The sequence below is a fragment of the Juglans microcarpa x Juglans regia genome, chromosome 1D (assembly GCF_004785595.1).
Source record: "Juglans microcarpa x Juglans regia isolate MS1-56 chromosome 1D, Jm3101_v1.0, whole genome shotgun sequence".
Lineage (NCBI taxonomy): Eukaryota > Viridiplantae > Streptophyta > Magnoliopsida > Fagales > Juglandaceae > Juglans > Juglans microcarpa x Juglans regia.
This window is the reverse complement of record NC_054594.1, coordinates 22,775,189-22,792,752: the sequence shown is the minus strand read 5'-3', so window position 1 is coordinate 22,792,752 and position 17,564 is coordinate 22,775,189. Positions and strand designations below refer to the sequence as shown.

Here is a 17,564-nt window from a genome sequence, read left to right as displayed (position 1 = left end):
TGGGTTACCTTCAGGAGTGAGCCGACAGGCTCGGCAATTGCCTAAAGTGGACCCAGGGGGTCAATAGGCCCTCTGACTGCTTTGAGTGGGTTACTTCATACAAACTCCAACACTAACAAAAAAAAAAAAATGAAAACAAAGGCATCAAACTAATGCTGTAGAGCCAGCCTCCTGCCACAGACGAGCTCCGCGCTAGCACCATACGCGATCGAGTACATCTCCTGCCACATACGAGCTCAGCGCTCGCAGCATAAGCAGTCAAGTACACCTCGTGCCACATACAAGCTCCGTGTTCGCGCCATACACGGTCGAGTACATCTCCCGCCACATACGATCTCAGCACTCGCATTATACGCGGTTGAGTACACTTCCCGCCACATACGAGCTCTGTGCTCGCGCCATATGTGGTCGAGTACACCTCCCGCCACTTACAAGCTCTACGCTCGTGCTATACACAGTCGAGTACATCTCCCGCCACATACGAGCTCAGTGCTCGCTCCATACGCGATTCAAAACATCTCCTGCTACATATGAGCTCAGCGCTCCCGTCATACGTGATTGAGAACATCTCCTGCCACATACGAGCTTAGCGCTCGCACCATACGCGATTGAGAACATCTCCTGCCACATACGAGCTCAACGCTCCCGTCATACACGATCGAGTACATCTCTCGCCACATACGAGCTCCGCGGTCGAGTACATCTCCCGCCACATGCGAGCTCTTCACTTGCATCATAAGCGGTCAAATACACCTCCCGCCTAAATTCACCCTAAGAGGCATTATTACTAATACAAGCAGATTATTTTGTTTTCTTGTTGACAACCTATGTTGTAAATTTTATCTTAAAGATTCTCTAGGGCTTTTTGTTAGAAAAAGTTGCCCTTAAGAATTGCGGACTTCTGTGGAGAGATAAAATATCATAGCCCATAGTTGGGCCCAGCCCACCAATAGGGCAAGAAGACAAATAAGATAAAGGGATAAAAGTGGGGGCCAGGAAAGGACATGGAGCAAGTAGGTGACAAAAGGGTCAGAAGGAAAATAGGAAGAGAATGGAAACTTACACACGCAAGGGAGACCAGCCATCTCATGGCAGGCTGGCATGTGCATTGAAGGGTCAGACACGCAACTACCAACAATTGCAGGAGAATGAGCATATAAAAGGGGATGCCCAGACAACTTCAACGCTCTGGATAATATCTTCAACTTCTTCTTCAACCTAAAGCAAACTTCAAGAAGAATATACTCAGCCAACAAACCACTAGCAATCTTTGTACAGTGAGATATGAGGAACCATGAATGATTGTAAACAAATATATTATAGTGGAGACTCCCCTCCCCAAACCCCCATGGATGTTGACTTGTTGACAAACCACGTAAATCTCGGTGTCTATCTTTCTTTACTTTCCTTGCACTTATTTTCCATTCGCTGTCATGGACGTATGCGTCGCCACCGTACAGCTATAACGGAACACTGCTGGGGACTCCAAACAATACCAAAATGACACCCAGTCAACTCAGTGGGCAGGGAATGAATTCTGCCTCTAGCCTGTTGTGCGATTTTTACAACATCAACCATTGTTGCCCAAGCCCGCGAAACATGACATCAACAATAGAATCATTACTCCTCAAATTAACAAAACTATTTCAAAACCAAAAATGCTAGATGAACACGGTACAACAAACCATAGAAACACTTTACAAAAAAATAACTTTCGAAAAATTAGAATAGCAATAAGAATTCTAAAACCATGATCCGCATGCTCATGAAATCAAACAACTCCCTAAAGGTTAAAAGCAATTAAAACAAAAAAGAAACAGACCCTGATACTGGCATTTACGAAGCGGGGTGTCCAACAATTGCCGTTACTGTTTGTGTGAAATTAAAACAATTTGTTATCACGTATTTATTTTCATATTGGATGTTGTCTGTAATTTGTAATTGATAGGAGCTAGGTCTGAGCATGAATTCAAAAGGCACCAGACTTGCAAAAAAAAAAAAGGTTGGTAGCATAAGTGGGAAACTTGGGGAAACTTGAGCTGGAATTTGTCAACAAGAATTTAGATTTGTGGATCCTTCTACATAGGCCAACTGTATGAGTTTCAGAACAGTTCCGTCGAGTTGCTTTCGGCTCCTTTCCGCATCTGGTATCGCGCTGCGTTCTGCGATAGAGAGAGAACGAAATGCAGAGAAATGAGATGGTCTCTGGTGGCGCAAAAAGAAAGCAAAGGATTCATCATTCAAGTAAGGGCAAATGGACATTTCATTATTCATGACATGGTGGTGTGTGTTTCGTGCCTCATGACCGGCGTGCTTTCTAGCATTTTTGGTGAAACAATAACTGGAGATAGGATTTGATATGAACGAATTACGATCAACACGGGTTGATTTGATAAAATAAAGATTAATAAATCGACAATTACGACTTAAACCCACCAAACTCCCGATTAACTGGTATTAACTAAATAAATTCTATTTTTAACAACATAAAAATTGATTATCACTTCGCTATTGGGACATAATAATGTTTTTTAATTTCATATTTATCTTAAAAATTGTATGTAATATTAATTTGGAGATTATAACTATCATGTGATTTGAAAATTCTAGAAATTATTTTCTTATGTATCAATGGTTTGAATATTAATCATTAAATACTTTATCATAAATTTAATCATATACTTATTCTTGTATTATAATATACATACGAATCATACTCATTCTATTTATATTAAATGAATTAAAACAGATTGTATTTGGATCAATATTCCACTCAAGTTTATTATTAAAAGATCTTATATGCAGTCGTATTCTGTAATTCATTATTTATATAGTTCATGTTAACAGGTTGAATCCGAGTGACACATTAATTATTTATATAGATCATGTTAATAGGTTTGAATCTGAGTCGGTCTATATCAGGCGAATACTCATGACTGAACACGACACGAACACAATGTTCGAACATGAGCTACCATGCGCTCCATTGGTCACAAATAGGGAGAGTGAACATCACTTGGTAAGGGCGTAAAAACTAGCAGAACAAAAAACACACTGATCCATTGGTAATAGCAGAGAGTGACCATCTCCTGGACAACCAACCAACAGAAAACTAGATGATTTTTTTTTATAAGTAACAGTAAGCTAGATGATGAATAACGATAGTAGCACTCTCTGCTTCTTCTTCTTCTTCTTTTTTTTTTTTTATGTACAATCCCGTCTCCCCCAACCCTGGCTCCTATCTATCACTCACTTGGAAATTCCATATCATTCTCGGTTACTTTAAATGGTTGAGGATGCTGGCCAGAGCAGTACAGATTCCACATCTTGAAATAGGCTCGCTCAAGATTCCGTACCTGAATTTTCCGTTAAAAAAAAAAAATTGCATTAACCAACTGCTTAATAGTACCAATACCTCAAGGATAATACTAATAAGATTAATGTAAGCAAACAATGAGGTTTTTCAGCAGCTAAAAACATGTTACAAGGTGGTGATCTGGTCCTTGTACTTGGTAATACAAATACTAAAATGAGTTTTTATTCTTGCAAATGGCCTTTTGGTCGTCTCTGTGCATTTGGTCAATGGGTTCATGGCCCAAGGAATGCATGAAACTTCAGTAGAATACAAAATAATGGACTCACCCAGCGTGCTGTGTCAAAGAGAGGGCAAGTCAAACGGACTGCTTTGAGTCTGTTGGTAAGATCTTGGAGCTTCGAGCGATTCAATGCAAGCGAGACGGCCCTCTCTTCATATTCTTTCATACTGTTTGGGCATTTTGGAGGGGAAAAAGGAAACTAGTAAGTAAATGAATTAAGAAAAACTAAGATGCATAGAGGAAGCCCAAATGTTCTCTGTTAGGTTCTGTTCTTTTCCCCTTTTGGTAGAAAGGAGGGGGTAAAAATGATATTTGATATTCTCATTCCCAAGCATCACGGGTGGCATTGCCAGTCCCAGCCCATCTACCGTAAAATGGAAGTACCATGTAACATGCAAGTAAATCACATACCAGAAAAGAAAATCAGCTTTGTAAAACAGCACCTCTTTTTGAATGCCTTCTTTTATATTTCAAACCATTTACTACCATTGTAGACATAAGTAGCCACAATTTCACCTTTTTACTGGCACACAATGAATAAAAAGCTCCAGCGAACACCCCACACCCCTTTTTCCCCAAACAAAGAAAGCTTGTGGAGGAGAGAAAGTAAATAAACCCAATTCTCAACCTCAGCAGTTATGGAGACTACACTCGCAAGGGGAACTCACTTTATTATTTATTGGAAAAAAGAAAGACAAAATGAAAGAAGGATATGCACATGATTACCTACCTGCTAACAATCATCTCCTCTCCAACACCAGTGGCCAGACACAGGGAACCAGCAACTCTGGTAGCCATTTTCTCAAGGGGAAGGGTCACCATAGGAAGACCAGCCCATAGAATATCAGTGCCTGTCGTATGCGCATTGCATAATGGTCTACACAACAAAGTCCAAATATAATTGCCATCAGCTGGGTCTCATAAATCTGATTGCCCATTAAAGGTAACAAAAACAAAAGATTGAAAAAAAGTGGGGGAGAGGGAGAGGGAGAGGGAGAGGGAGAGGGAGAAATGAAAAAAAAGGTAAATTTGCCTAATAGAGAGAAAAGGGCAGTTTATAGAATCCATACGTGTCAAGGAACAAATCTGCTAAAGAACTGCGTCTAATATGCTCATTTTTCATGGCAACATCTGTGAAAATAATCTGATCTGGTTGCACACCACGTTGCGTAGCATCTAATGTACAACACAAGTTAAAAAATCAGAGTGAATGTATTGCTGGCATTTTTGCATTCATGGCCATACAATTTCTAGATATGAAGATAAACACAAAACATACAGGTGCGAAGTTTGAGTTCGCCACCAGCTGGGAATCTGAGAAGCCAAAGTGCACTATTGGGGACACGTTTAAGAATATTGCACCTACGTTGGCCGAAACAAAGATAATTGAGTGTGTTCCTAACTTTAGGAGCAATATTTCATTTACAAAAAAGAAAAAAAAAATCCATAAAAAATTACCATGCATTGAAAATGTCAGGATCCATCTTGTAAAGCTGATTGAAACATGCAAAGATAAACTTGTCTTCTGGTAAGCCATAATCTGATCTCTTTGGTTGGCATTTTGGGTCCAATACATCACAATTTTTCTAACAAATGCAACACAAAAGAATTGAAAATATACTATGGATAAAAAAAAATGATATACAGAGACAAGAAGTAATTACGACTGACCTGCTTATAATCATTTACAAAGTAACAATGAGGAAGGTGGACAAGCTTTTCTGAATAGATGTGAGAAAAACGAGAAGGGGATACAAACTGCAAGGGAGATGCAACCAAGTCAGATTATAAACAAAAAGAAGTTAAGTCTGAAGGTAGATTAAAAATTCAAGCGTCCAACCTCATCAGTGACCAAATAATGAATATAACTTGCCCCTGTGGTTCCAGGGAATCCCATGTAAGAAATCTGAATAGGAGCAGGCTGCATTGCAAATATTTCATTCCTTGCCCCCTGCAAAATTAAACATAAAACTCCGGAATAGAGAGAGGAATAGAGTCGGACAATTAAAGAAAGAAAGAACACATGCAAAATTGGTTCAGAAAAATTAATCGGAAACGAGGTTGTACAGAAAATGATGAGCCAAATTTCCATGGTAAAAAAAGCAGTTCCATATCTACCAAAGGAAACAGGCTTAAAGAAACTGTCCTTCCTAATCAATTGACTTTAAACTATTTATTGAAATAATCATCAAATATCAAGAATTGATACCTTAGTATAGCCATTAAGATTGACAAGGATTTGTATTTTATCCTCATTAATCAGCCTGGCAATCATATCAGATGACATGGATGACACATCTATGAAGTGCTCTGCTTCTGACTGAATACGCTGTCTCCATTCAGTGCCATCATTTGGACTTAATGCATAACAGAACACCTGAAACATAAACATATTAAGGATGAAAACAAAAACGAAAAGAGGGGGGAAGAACTGAAAAGGTTAAAGCGGAAAATTAGAAACTTGCGAACCTCAACATTTTCTCTGTCATGCATGCCAAATACAGATCCCATGAGGTGAGAAAGAGGGTGGTTACCAAAGTCACTACTCACATATCTGAAAAGCCCAGGGATCAACAAATAAGATCATTGGGGAGAGAGAGAGAGAGAGAGAGAGAGAGAGAGAGAGAGAGGGGTATATCTCAAAACATACCCAACTCGTAAGCGTCCAATCCTGCCTTCATTCTTTATGGGCAAGGGTGCAGGAAAGTTGAAGGGAGGAAGTGAATAGCGGGATGCAATGATGGAGCAGTGTGCAGCATATTTACGGCTACAAGGGAGAAACAAGACGATCGACATATAGCAAACCAAACCTTTTTTTTTTCTTAAAAGAAAATACGAAAGTGTATTCTCTGGGTATGGACACCCAATAACCATGATAGTAATCATTAACTAAAGAAACATTCTATACAAAATCCAAAAGCACCATCGAATTTACCTGATTTCCAGGGCAAGCATTGGATCAATGGGATACGCTATTGCATGGAAAGGCTGCACGCTTGGAATAACTGACATCTGGAGAAAAAGGTTTAAACAATCAGTATTTTAATTCTGGCAGATAAATCAACTTAAGGAAAAAATGGTACATCGGAAATAATAGAAAAGGAAAAAAGGCGCACAGATTGACAGTGAACCTTTATTTGTTTCCTGAGTATCCCTTCAACTTCAATAAATTTGCTCTCCCGGTCCTCCCAGTCACAAACGCACTGCAAAATACAGAAATTACCATAAGCCAACCCTTTATAAGGCATTTCATGCACTTTTTTTAATATTTTTTAACCATTTATTTGATCTACTAATATTCGGGGCTGCTCAGTATCTTATATACCACAAATGAATTTTAATAATATATTAAAACTAAAATATATATCAAAACGGAGATTTCAAAGCCCAGTAGACAGTATAACCATTTAAGATCCTCCCAACGGAAAAATAAACACACTTCAATATTTCTCTTTTGTACCTCATCATACACTTAAAACAAAGAATTTTATGGGTGTTATAAACAGAAAAAATCAATGTATAAATCTCCAAATAATTATACATTGAAATATGGTAAGTTGGTAACATTCTGAAGATCCTGAGCAGTGATACCACACACTTAAAGATTAACAACACCCCCCCCCCCCCCAACCCAAAAAAAAAAAAAAAAACCCAAAATAGCGGAAGAGAAAATGGAAAAATAAAAAAATATGAAGTAACTAACTCCCTTAAGATATGCCATGTCAATGACAGGTTGCAAGGAAAAATCCCATCCCTTTGGGCATGTTGCACCCGCAACGTCTAACATTCCAACTAAAAATAACTTTGCAATCTAGCATCTCAACAATATATACCTGTAGTGTGTGAAGAAGGTTACAAGTTGCTTCTGGGAATTCAGGGCGTAGTATTAGTGCTTGCTTGTAGCTTCTTATAGCAGCTTCAACGTGTCCACTGTAAAGTGTCAAAATCAGAAATTTAAGTAATTAAGATGTACGTCAAAGGATGATTCCGTATTCAATAAAATATCTTCAAAGCTTGTTTAATATGCACCTGTCCTTGTAAGCTGAAGCTAGATTTGCATGAGCCTCAGCCATCGTAGGCCTGATGTTAATGGCCCGTATGTAGTCTTGAACGGCTTCATTAACTCTTCCAATCTCCTTGTATGTGTTTCCACGATTGACAAGTCCATCCGCAGCCAAAGGATCAATCCGGAGGACTTCATTGTAGCAAGAAATAGCATCCGCATAATTACCCTGTGCTTCAGAAGAAACAGGTATAACAAGGATAATGACTATCCAAATACAGACGCTGGAGAACATAGTTTTCCGCACAGAGAGAGAGAAGAGATGCCGCTACCTGCTGTTTATATATTATTGCCAAATTATTGAAAGGAGCAGAAAGTCCTGTTGTTACAGACAGTGTAGCCTTATAACATGAAGCAGCAGCACTCAGCATATTCCTACATCATCAGAAAGTCGTCCATTAGGACAGTTTACATGCTTGCCATGTCTCACAAATAACTACTACAAACCTGAAATTCATAATCAGAATTCAGAAACATATATGCGAAAGATACCATTCCATGTATATGTTCCCAAGGTTAGTGAGCGCTTGTGGATGGTTAACTTGTAGGGCAAGACATTGCTTCAGAAAACAACAGAAGTATGGTGAGAAATCAAACTAGGGTAGGCATGAAATGCAACTAGCAAAAAGCAAAGCAGAAAGGATGAATAGCATGAACCTACATGGTAGCACTGAATTGCTTCTTCAATTCTTCCAGAATCCTTCAAAGCATTGCCCTTTAGATAACACAAAAAAAAAAAAAAAAAAAATAATCGTAATTAAGAGAGAAATTTGGAAGTACAAAATATCAATTCCCTGCAAATGAACCAGCATAAGGAACGAAACAAGATGACAAACCAAGTTATTGTATGCCTCCAAGAATTCTGAATCAAGAGAAATGGCTCGCTTATAATGGAAAATCGCCAATTCTAGGTTGCCTTGCTCGTAATATAAACTAGCCAAATTTCCTGCCCCATGTATTTAATTGGAATAATCATTAGAAATAATGAAATAAGTCATGTAAATGCAACAACTTAAATTTCTATTCGTAAAATTCTTTCACAGAACAAAATAACCAGATATACAGCTCTAAATGATAGACATCGTGAACCCTTTGGAACAAAATATATTGGCAGCTTGGAAAAACATGATATACAATAATGGTCCTCCCATGCTGTTCATTAGGACATCTCCAATCAAAGAAAAGTACTTTGCTAAGGATCCAACTTTATCTATCACTATATCAGTAAGAAAAGATTAACCCAAAAGAATCACTAAACGCTAGCAGTTTAAATCCTATAACCTTGCATATGGAAGTTAATCCACCACATCTGAACAGTAACCAAACCATCTTTTAGAAACCTTAACCCTAGATTTTTTCCTCAACCTTCTTGACATCTACTAACCCTTCCAAACCTCCTCAAAAACTCTAATCTGTTGCTGCCAGAAAATTTCCAGCATCCAGTCTTCTCTAAAACCGTAACCCAGCACCCATAATTAGGTAAGGCACCTATGCATTCAAAAAATACAGTCCCTTCTCAGTTTTTGGCCTCAGAGCCAAAGTCCTAACAAGAAGTTTCTCACTCAACTTTCTTCCAACAACTGATACAAATTCCGATTTTCCAACCCACCCCAAGGGTTAGGACAAGTATATTATTAATAATTTTTATTACAAGTTTCTTCAGTCTCCCCAGGCACCTCTTCAGTCATTGTTTTCAGTAGCAGTTGAGGTTTTTTAAGTAACAATCATAGTGACTCTTTGTTCTTGTTATTTGATAAGTGGTACTTGAATTTGTAAAAGCAGCAAACATCTCGCATGAATGCCAATTGTCCTCCACATAATATTCAAATTACTTAAATAAATAAAAAAAAAAACAGCCGGTTGTCTTCTACAATTAATTCCTTAATTTCCTTTTTTCAACATCAGGTCAAACATCCCATTGTCATATGTTTATGCAAGTTTAGAAATCATTCCCTCTTGCACCCAACAAAAAGAGAGAACGACCAATGCTGTCAGTGTTCACATGTAGCTATTCTAATGCTAGATAAGAATATCACAATTATCATTCCAAGTAGCTATTATGTCATCATTCCAAGTAGCTTTTCTGATGCTAGATAAGAATATTACAATTATCATGGTGTCTTTCCAACAGAATCAGTAGCTATGGCTGAAAAGAGAGAGTTCCAAGAGAAATCCAAACGTATACATGAAGTCCAAACAGCATGAAATTCAAGAAAAAGATTTGTGAAGCCCCTAAAGCTAACTTGAAAAATAATTTGATAGCAGAGTCGATAAATATTCTAGTAATTTTGTAAATGCTAACTGTGGGCCACACATATGAGCCTTGCACTTCTTGATAAGAGTAATACTACATGCAGTCGTGGAGTGCATAAACGTCGTGCAGTCGCTTTGTAAAAGAATGGAGTCTACTATTAAAAAATTATTATTTTTTCATGTGGGTCCCATATTTATTCATTTTTTTCCAAGTGATTGCACAACGCTTAGGCATTCATGACTGCAACTATCATTTCTCTTTTGTTAAAAGATGAGTCTTATTTAGCTCACAGGCTTTCATTTGTGGGCTTTGTTCAAGTATAATCAGGGGTTCTTTTATTAGTTTAAGTAGGAGTTCTAGTCTGATCGGCAGAAGCTAAGATCCGAAGAATATGAGTGAGACATTGCACAAAAATAATTCCACATTAAATAGCATTTTGTTTTTTTTCTCTGCATTCAGAGTTAAATAGTAAAAAGTGAGACTTTTGATTTATGGCAGGCGTGTATGCCTAGACTGCTTTCTTTCTTTCTTCTCTTTTTATTGATGGCTATTCACTTTACTAGTCATGCGCAGCATTCATGCCCTAGGACCAACATAAGAGACTTTGTTTCCTTCCTTTCAATTCCATCGCATACACTTTCAAACTCTTAACCCTAGATGTTTTCTCAAAGCTTTTAAGAATAACCAACCCTGCTTTTTCTTCATCGAAGATGAATAACCAACCTTGAAAACCCTAATTTATTGCTGCCAGGAAAATTCCTGCATCCACTTTTGTCTACAACCACAACCTACCACAGAATCTCACATTGGGCAGCTATAAATTGCAAAATAAAATATTAATAATAATAATAATAATAATAATAATAATTGCTTTCCTGTGCCAAGGCATAAAGCATAACTGCACAGTGAGAAACCCAGAAGTACGCATACAGACATGCAAAATATTTGAAAACACTCACCATTTTTTTTATAAGAGATAAATTTTATTGATAAAAGTGAAATGGGCATAGCCCGTGTACACAGGAGGTATACAAAAGAACACCTAGATACACATTGAAAACACTCACCATAGGCCACAACATAGTCTGGCCGCACCTGAAGAGCACGCTGATAACATCCTATTGCCTCTTGAGGCATTCCCAGAGCCTGGAAAAGGCAAAAGAAATATCTTGTTTTCTCCGAATACCTGACCGAGCATTTTCAGATACCCGACCTTATTAGCATAATACAATTAGCTTACCTTGTACACGTTTCCAAGATTAAGGTAGGCATCAGAAAATGTTGGTTTGAGCTTTAAAGCTTCCTGGAAATGGGGAAAAAAAGGCACCAATGAGCTAAATAAGCAAGCCAAATCAAGAGGAACTATCCCATTCAGTGAGAGAATCCAAAACGAATTCCTATGCATTCATACATGCATAGAATTATAAAATACATACACATCTATAACTTATTTGCATGCATATATACGTACACTTGCAGATATATGCCTATCAATGATGATGGTCCTATGACTAGGGATGAGAATGATTATATACTTTAGGACTACATAGTAAAAGCAGTCAATACCTACAATTTTTGTGCTTTTCTGGTCATAGCCTTTTGGGTATATTTTAATTCAACCATGTACTTCATATTAATAATGGCTATCAAATATTATCATTTTGTATATTTTGTAAAGCACAAGAGAATAATATAAAATGCTATGATTAAATTATATGTGATAGTTGATCACTTTATTGTCATGTTGCATAATACTCTTAACAAATTGAGTTAACAACTATTATATTACTATCTTTTTTATTGTATTTAAAAAAATATTTTTAAATATTTTGTTATTATACATTATTTGCTTGCCTAGGCTCTAGCCAGCATTTGTGCGTGCATTGAGTGCTTCACCAACAACGATTAAGCCTTGACATGGTACATGCAACTTCATGTGCCATAACTCACACAAATATGCACGCTTGTATGCATGCACAAGCACATAAACACACATAAACCCACACACCAAGCATACAAACCAAGCATAACATAAAGAAATCCTAATTACTTACCTTATAATATTGAAGTGCCTTGTTAAGATCACCAGCTTCCATGAAAAGGCCAGCAAGATTGGACCATGCAATTGCAAAATTTGGTTGGATTTGAAGAGCCTCAACGTAGCAGTTGTATGCCTACACAAAGACAAACATTCTCAAAGGTAGGTACTATATGCTAAAAGATTAAACAATTTGTCCATCTACAACAATAACCTTGTTTGTTCTCCAGCAACCCAATAACAAATGAAACAACTAAGGGGATGCTTGGGAATGAGATGAGATGAGAAATCTATGAATAGTAGTGAAATGATTTGTGAATAGTAGTGAAATGGTTTGAGTTATGATGTTTTATGGGATTTTGGGAAAAGAGAGAAAAAGTTGAATAAAAATATTATAAAGTTAAAATATTGTTAGAATATAATTTTTTAATATTATTTTTGTTTTAGGATTTGAAAAAGTTGAATTATTTTTTATTTTTTGTTTGAGATTTTAGAAAAGTTGTAATGATTAGTTTAAAATAGTTATAATGATTAGTTTGAAAGTGTTTGTATTTGACTGATGTCTGGGAAGAAAATGAGATGGGATATGATGAGATGAGATGGAAATGATCCAAACATCCCCTAAATCTCACATAGCCACAGACAGGAAAAAAATAATAATAACAATAATTGATGATGATCATGATGATCAAATAGTCTCCCTTGTGCTACTAATGCTTCCAAAGTCAAATTGGTTCGAAATTCAAAAATCATTTTAAAGATAAGACGCATGTCGTTTCGTGGTTTCTTTGTTAAAAATACCAAACTATTCAGACAGGAACACCTTTCTTCTCTTTCTCCTTGTAGGATACTCAATAATAAATTATATATATATGCATTGTTCAGAACATCATACACAATTCTAGTACACCAATTAAGCTGCACCAAACATATTAGTTTAGAGAGAGAGAGAGAGAGAGAGAGAGAGGAGAATAAATAAATAATCTCTCAAATTCCCACCTCTTGCACTAAACCTTGAGCTTTCATCAAATTCCCAAGGTTACTGTGAGCATCAACCTGCACCAATAACAAAGATTTCCAACTAATCCCAAGGAATCTAGTGGTTCAGAATAGATTTCAAACTGTGATCAACCCTACCAAACGAGGATTTAATGCAAGAGCCTGACGACAACATTGGGCTGCCTCATTGAATCTTCCCTTACGCATGTATGCACTTGCTAAGTTTGACCATGCGTCAGCAAAATTGGGTCGAAGCTGCAAATCAAAATTTAACCCAAAGGAGGATCAACTCAGGATAAAGATCCCTGATGAGCTTAAGAATTCAATATACATGAGTAATGAACTAGCATATTCCAAAAAGGCTGGAAATCATACTAAAGCGGGGTGAAAGGGAATTTCTTTTTTTTGATAAGTAAGAAGTAAGTTTCATTGATATGAATGAAAATAGGCATAGCCCATGTACACAGGGAGTATATAGAAGAAAATGCCTAAATACATTCTAAAAGCGCTAGGTTAAAGATAAGGAATCATGCACATTGTTTCCATTAAGGACAATGGCTGAAAACCATAGGAGTAAAGTGTGTAGAAAAAAATCCTGAAGCTCCGCCATTGTTCGCTCCCTATCTTCAAAGCACCGCACATTCCTGTCCATCCAAATACACCGCATAATACACAACAGGCTCATCTTCCATGCTGCTGCCACCTGGGGACAGCCTTGGATGCCCTTCCAGCAAGCAAAGCAGGTAGGGGAGAAAGGGAAAAATGATGTGCCATTAGCAGTAAGCACAGAGGTTTCTGTGTCAAAATAGACTTTATATGCCAGCAAACTGAATTTACAGATTTTCAGTGACAGAAATGAAACAAAACAGGCCACCTTTTGGGCTGAGAAACAACACACACTAAGAGCCGAAAATTTGAAACCAAGATCCATAAATCCCTAGCCACTTCACAGTGAAGCAAGAGATAAATGCTGAACCAAAATCATTCCATCCCAATGATGTGGTTATGGCTCTAAGTTATCCAGTGATAATATCTTTCCTAAAGGCTAAACCTGTCATCTATACCAAAAAGTTACTCTCAAAGGGGCCTTATTTCTCCTAATACTCTTCAAAGGAAGTGAAGAGCCAGAGAGAGCTAAAGGATCGACCTTAAACTTCCGCCTTTTGGTTCCAGTTTCCATTATTTCCTTGTATATATTTCTAGATCCTAATTAGAAGCATTATCTTGTATACTTCCAATGTACTTGGGTTATGCCTGTTATCATACTCATAAAATTTCTTTTGCTTACCAAAAAAAAACCTTCTGCCGGATGAGAGCTAATAGATTTTATCCTTACCTCTTCAAAATTGAGAGTGTAAATAAGATTAAAGAGCAAAGAAAACAACTTCATTTCCAATGCTTATCAGATCAATGAGATTGGGAGAGGATGATGTTGGAGTTAAATGACTTTATGCTTAAATCCCTCATTGTTTAGACAGTAACAAAAAATCACGCTTTTCTACTTTCCTAGAGTAGCTTGATGTCATGCACCTCTCTGTGATTTTGATAAGAATGATTATTGAAAAAAAAAAAAAAAAAAAAGAAGATTTCCAGTCTTTCAAAAGATGATCAATATTTAAAGAATAAATGGTAAAACAAAATAATTAGATCAATGATACTTAGCGACATGGGTCCAAACATATTAAAGTTATGATTTTGAACCTAAATTTGAATTACAACTGAGGGATATAATGATGTCAATCACTACATTTGTACTAATTTCAATGTTTGAGAAAGATTATATCCCAAGGAATTGATGGTTAAAAAATCGCAGGAGAAAGACAAATAAAAATATTTTAAAAAATCCCAGTCCTGCACTCGTTCAAGAGTAAGGAAGAGATTTAAATGCTGGGAAACTAGATTGACAGATTTAAAGTTGTCAAAATCCTCACAACCGACAATTGGAGGAAACGGGGGGTGATTATCGCAGACCGGTGTTGTATGTGTAGGAAAGGGGGCGAATCAGTGGACCACCTCCTTTTACATTGTGAGACGGCTAGGGTGTTATGAAATGAAGTGTTTGGTAGACTAGACTTGGCTTGGGTGATGCCCGAGACAGTGGTGGCAATTCTGGCCAGTTGGATAAATCTAAGAGGCATTCAACAGATTAAAGCTGTGTGGAATATGGTCCCCATATGTGTCATGTGGTGTTTGTGGCAGGAGCGCGATGAACGGACTTTTGAAGACAAGGAGAGATCGCTAGAGGAACTAAAAGTTTTTTTTTATTAGAACTCTATGTATTTGGGCCACTGCTATTGATTTTGATAGCATGGATCTACATGATTTTCTTGTCTCTATTGCGCCTACTTAGATAGGGCATACTTTCTGTATTTGTACTGGGCTATGCCTATTTGTTCATTAATAATACTTATTTACTTACAAAAAAAAAAAAACAAACTTGTCACAAACCTCAATAGCAATCAGATAGTAGCGGATGGCGAAGTCAATATTTCCTTTCTCCTGTTATAGAAAAAACATAAATATCATCCATTAGACCCTCCTAGGTGAACACTTGAAGATTGACAACCATCTAAGTTGCCTAGAATGTACCTTCCAAGCATTTGCCATATTTCCATAGCACTCAGCAAAACGGGGGTCAAGTCGAAGTGCTTCTTCATTTTTTGCAATGCACATATCAAAATCATGCAACTAAAAAAAAAAGACATTCATTAGGTGGAGAAAAAAAAATCGTTAATACCCCCTCCCTCCCATTTTATTTGCAAGATAAACACAGTGTGATCTCGAACACTGAAGGAGTAATAACTATACAACCTGATAATGGATTGCACCCAATAGAAGAAGATTATCAGTCCGCTGTGGGTTTCGCTCATAAACAGCATTGCTGTGTTCTAATGCCTGCTTAAAATTTCCAGCTTTGTACATCTGGTGAGCAAGGGCCATGAGCATGCCTTCATCAACTGCAGCACAATTCAAAACCAAAGTTCTAAAAATCACTATAACTCAAAATATATGTATGTCAGTGCCATTAAGAGGATTATGGTGTGGGGTGGCCTTGGAGAAAACAGAAGAAGCCACATGAAAACGATCAATACATTCCTCAGATACACATGATGGTCACAAAAACCATGACCCACAACTGGGATCTATAAAGACCAATCTATTAGGATTGCTCTTTTATTCCCATAATGGAAGGTGCTCTTTTAGAATGTCCAAAGCCCAAAGGGAGTGCCCTTCTTCAGTAATAGTGGCCAGAGTGAAAATATCCAAAGATTTCAGAAGTTTTGCTAGATCTTCCCAGAGTGTAGCCCTGTAGAGGCTCTCTATTTCTCCAATTGATTGCGGTTGAGACCCAGTTGACTCAATTCGAGTTGAGTGCATACTTTGAGCCTCTATTCTACATATAGAATTGAGTAAATACAGACCTTAAAATTTTATGAAACGTTTTATTGGATTGAATGTAAACTCAAATCAATCCAGATCTTCTCCATAGAGAATCACTACTATAACGAGGAAGCTCCTGGGATTTAAATTCAACATTAAAATAGGGCCAATATCAGTGCGAGGAACGATTCAGTTTTGCGGTGGCCCGCTCCTTCCAAAAAATAAACCCCAAACACAAATTGGGATAAAGGATTCCGCTAGGAACGAGGGAATTAATCAAACAAATCAAGCTCTTGAACCACCGGTTTTTCCAAACGTCAAGAGTAACAAATCAAAATCAAGATCGCTGTCCCGTATGCTTATTGAGGAAAACACTTCTTTCAATGAAGTTTTTCCCAGGAAAAATCTTCCCGGACAAACAGAAACAAAGATCAAACTATAAAATAGAATATACAGGGAGAAAAAATCCCTAATATGAAATTTTGGAAAAAAAAGGACTAGAAAGACTCCAAGATATAAGCAAAAAGCTTGCATTCAAACCCTAAATCTATAAAATCACGCATCAAAAATCCAAATGAGAATTCCGCAAAAAGACAAAAAACAAATAAAAAACCTTCATGAGAGTTCAAGGCCTGAGAGCGCTTGAGATTGGAGACAGAAGAAGAGGAAGAAGAAGAAGCGGCAGCAGCCAACGACTCATCGCGGAGGTCCGAGCTGTACGGCGCTAATTGGAGCGGTGGATGATGGTGGTGGGGGTGCAGTGGATCGCCCTGTAGCGAGAGCATTGTAGCGATGTTTGGATCAGAAGAAAATCTGACCGAAATGCGTCACGGGACCGTCAATGCAACGAAGATTTTCTCGCGAAGTAAAAGGAGGAGGGTTTTTTTTTCTCGAGAAAATTTTCTTCTCTCTGAGCCCTTTTTTTTCTCTTCCCTGAAGTTTGAAGAGAGTTTTTTTTTTTTTTTTCTTTTTTTTTTTAATAAGAGTTCAAGAGAGTTTATAAGAATCCCTTCTTGTCCGTCTAGCTGTCCCTCTCTCTCTCTCTCTCCCCCTCTCCCTCACTACTATTCCAAGTTATATTCCAGTACGAACATTCCATGCATATTTATGAACCAATATGCAATTATATCGTACCAACTTATATTCCACGTCGAAACTTCAGGGGTATTATAGGTATTTTGAGTACTAATGTCTGTAGCTGTCCTGCGTGGGAGGTCGTTTGTGGGCTTTAGA

General features: G+C 37.4%; 1 protein-coding gene across 1 annotated transcript; it reads right to left on the bottom strand.

Annotated features, from left to right (window-relative positions):
- Positions 1-3,035: 3,035 nt before the first annotated feature.
- Positions 3,036-17,302, bottom strand: LOC121255441 (probable UDP-N-acetylglucosamine--peptide N-acetylglucosaminyltransferase SEC). The gene is made up of 28 exons (XM_041155768.1): positions 16,945-17,302; positions 15,762-15,907; positions 15,540-15,638; positions 15,399-15,449; positions 13,089-13,205; positions 12,951-13,007; positions 11,968-12,087; positions 11,154-11,216; positions 10,981-11,059; positions 8,496-8,605; positions 8,321-8,374; positions 8,152-8,219; positions 7,932-8,034; positions 7,626-7,828; positions 7,430-7,526; positions 6,728-6,799; positions 6,532-6,608; positions 6,247-6,363; positions 6,066-6,150; positions 5,806-5,973; positions 5,437-5,547; positions 5,268-5,354; positions 5,055-5,182; positions 4,876-4,958; positions 4,667-4,772; positions 4,327-4,473; positions 3,643-3,763; positions 3,036-3,356 (listed from the first exon to the last, which is right to left on the bottom strand). Exons 1-28 carry the CDS (start codon positions 17,114-17,116, stop codon positions 3,246-3,248), a joined length of 2,952 nt encoding a protein of 983 aa, XP_041011702.1. The 5' UTR covers positions 17,117-17,302; the 3' UTR covers positions 3,036-3,245.
- Positions 17,303-17,564: the final 262 nt, after the last annotated feature.

Coding starts and splice junctions, on each gene's coding strand:
- LOC121255441 (XM_041155768.1), bottom strand. CDS start 17,116: ATGCTCTCGCTACAGGGCGATCCACTGCACCCCCACCACCATCATCCA. Junction 15,908..16,944: donor GGCCTTGAACTCTCATGAAG/GTTTTTTATTTG, acceptor ATTGTGCTGCAG/TTGATGAAGGCATGCTCATG. Junction 12,088..12,950: donor CTCAAGGTTTAGTGCAAGAG/GTGGGAATTTGA, acceptor GTCTTTGTGTAG/GCATACAACTGCTACGTTGA.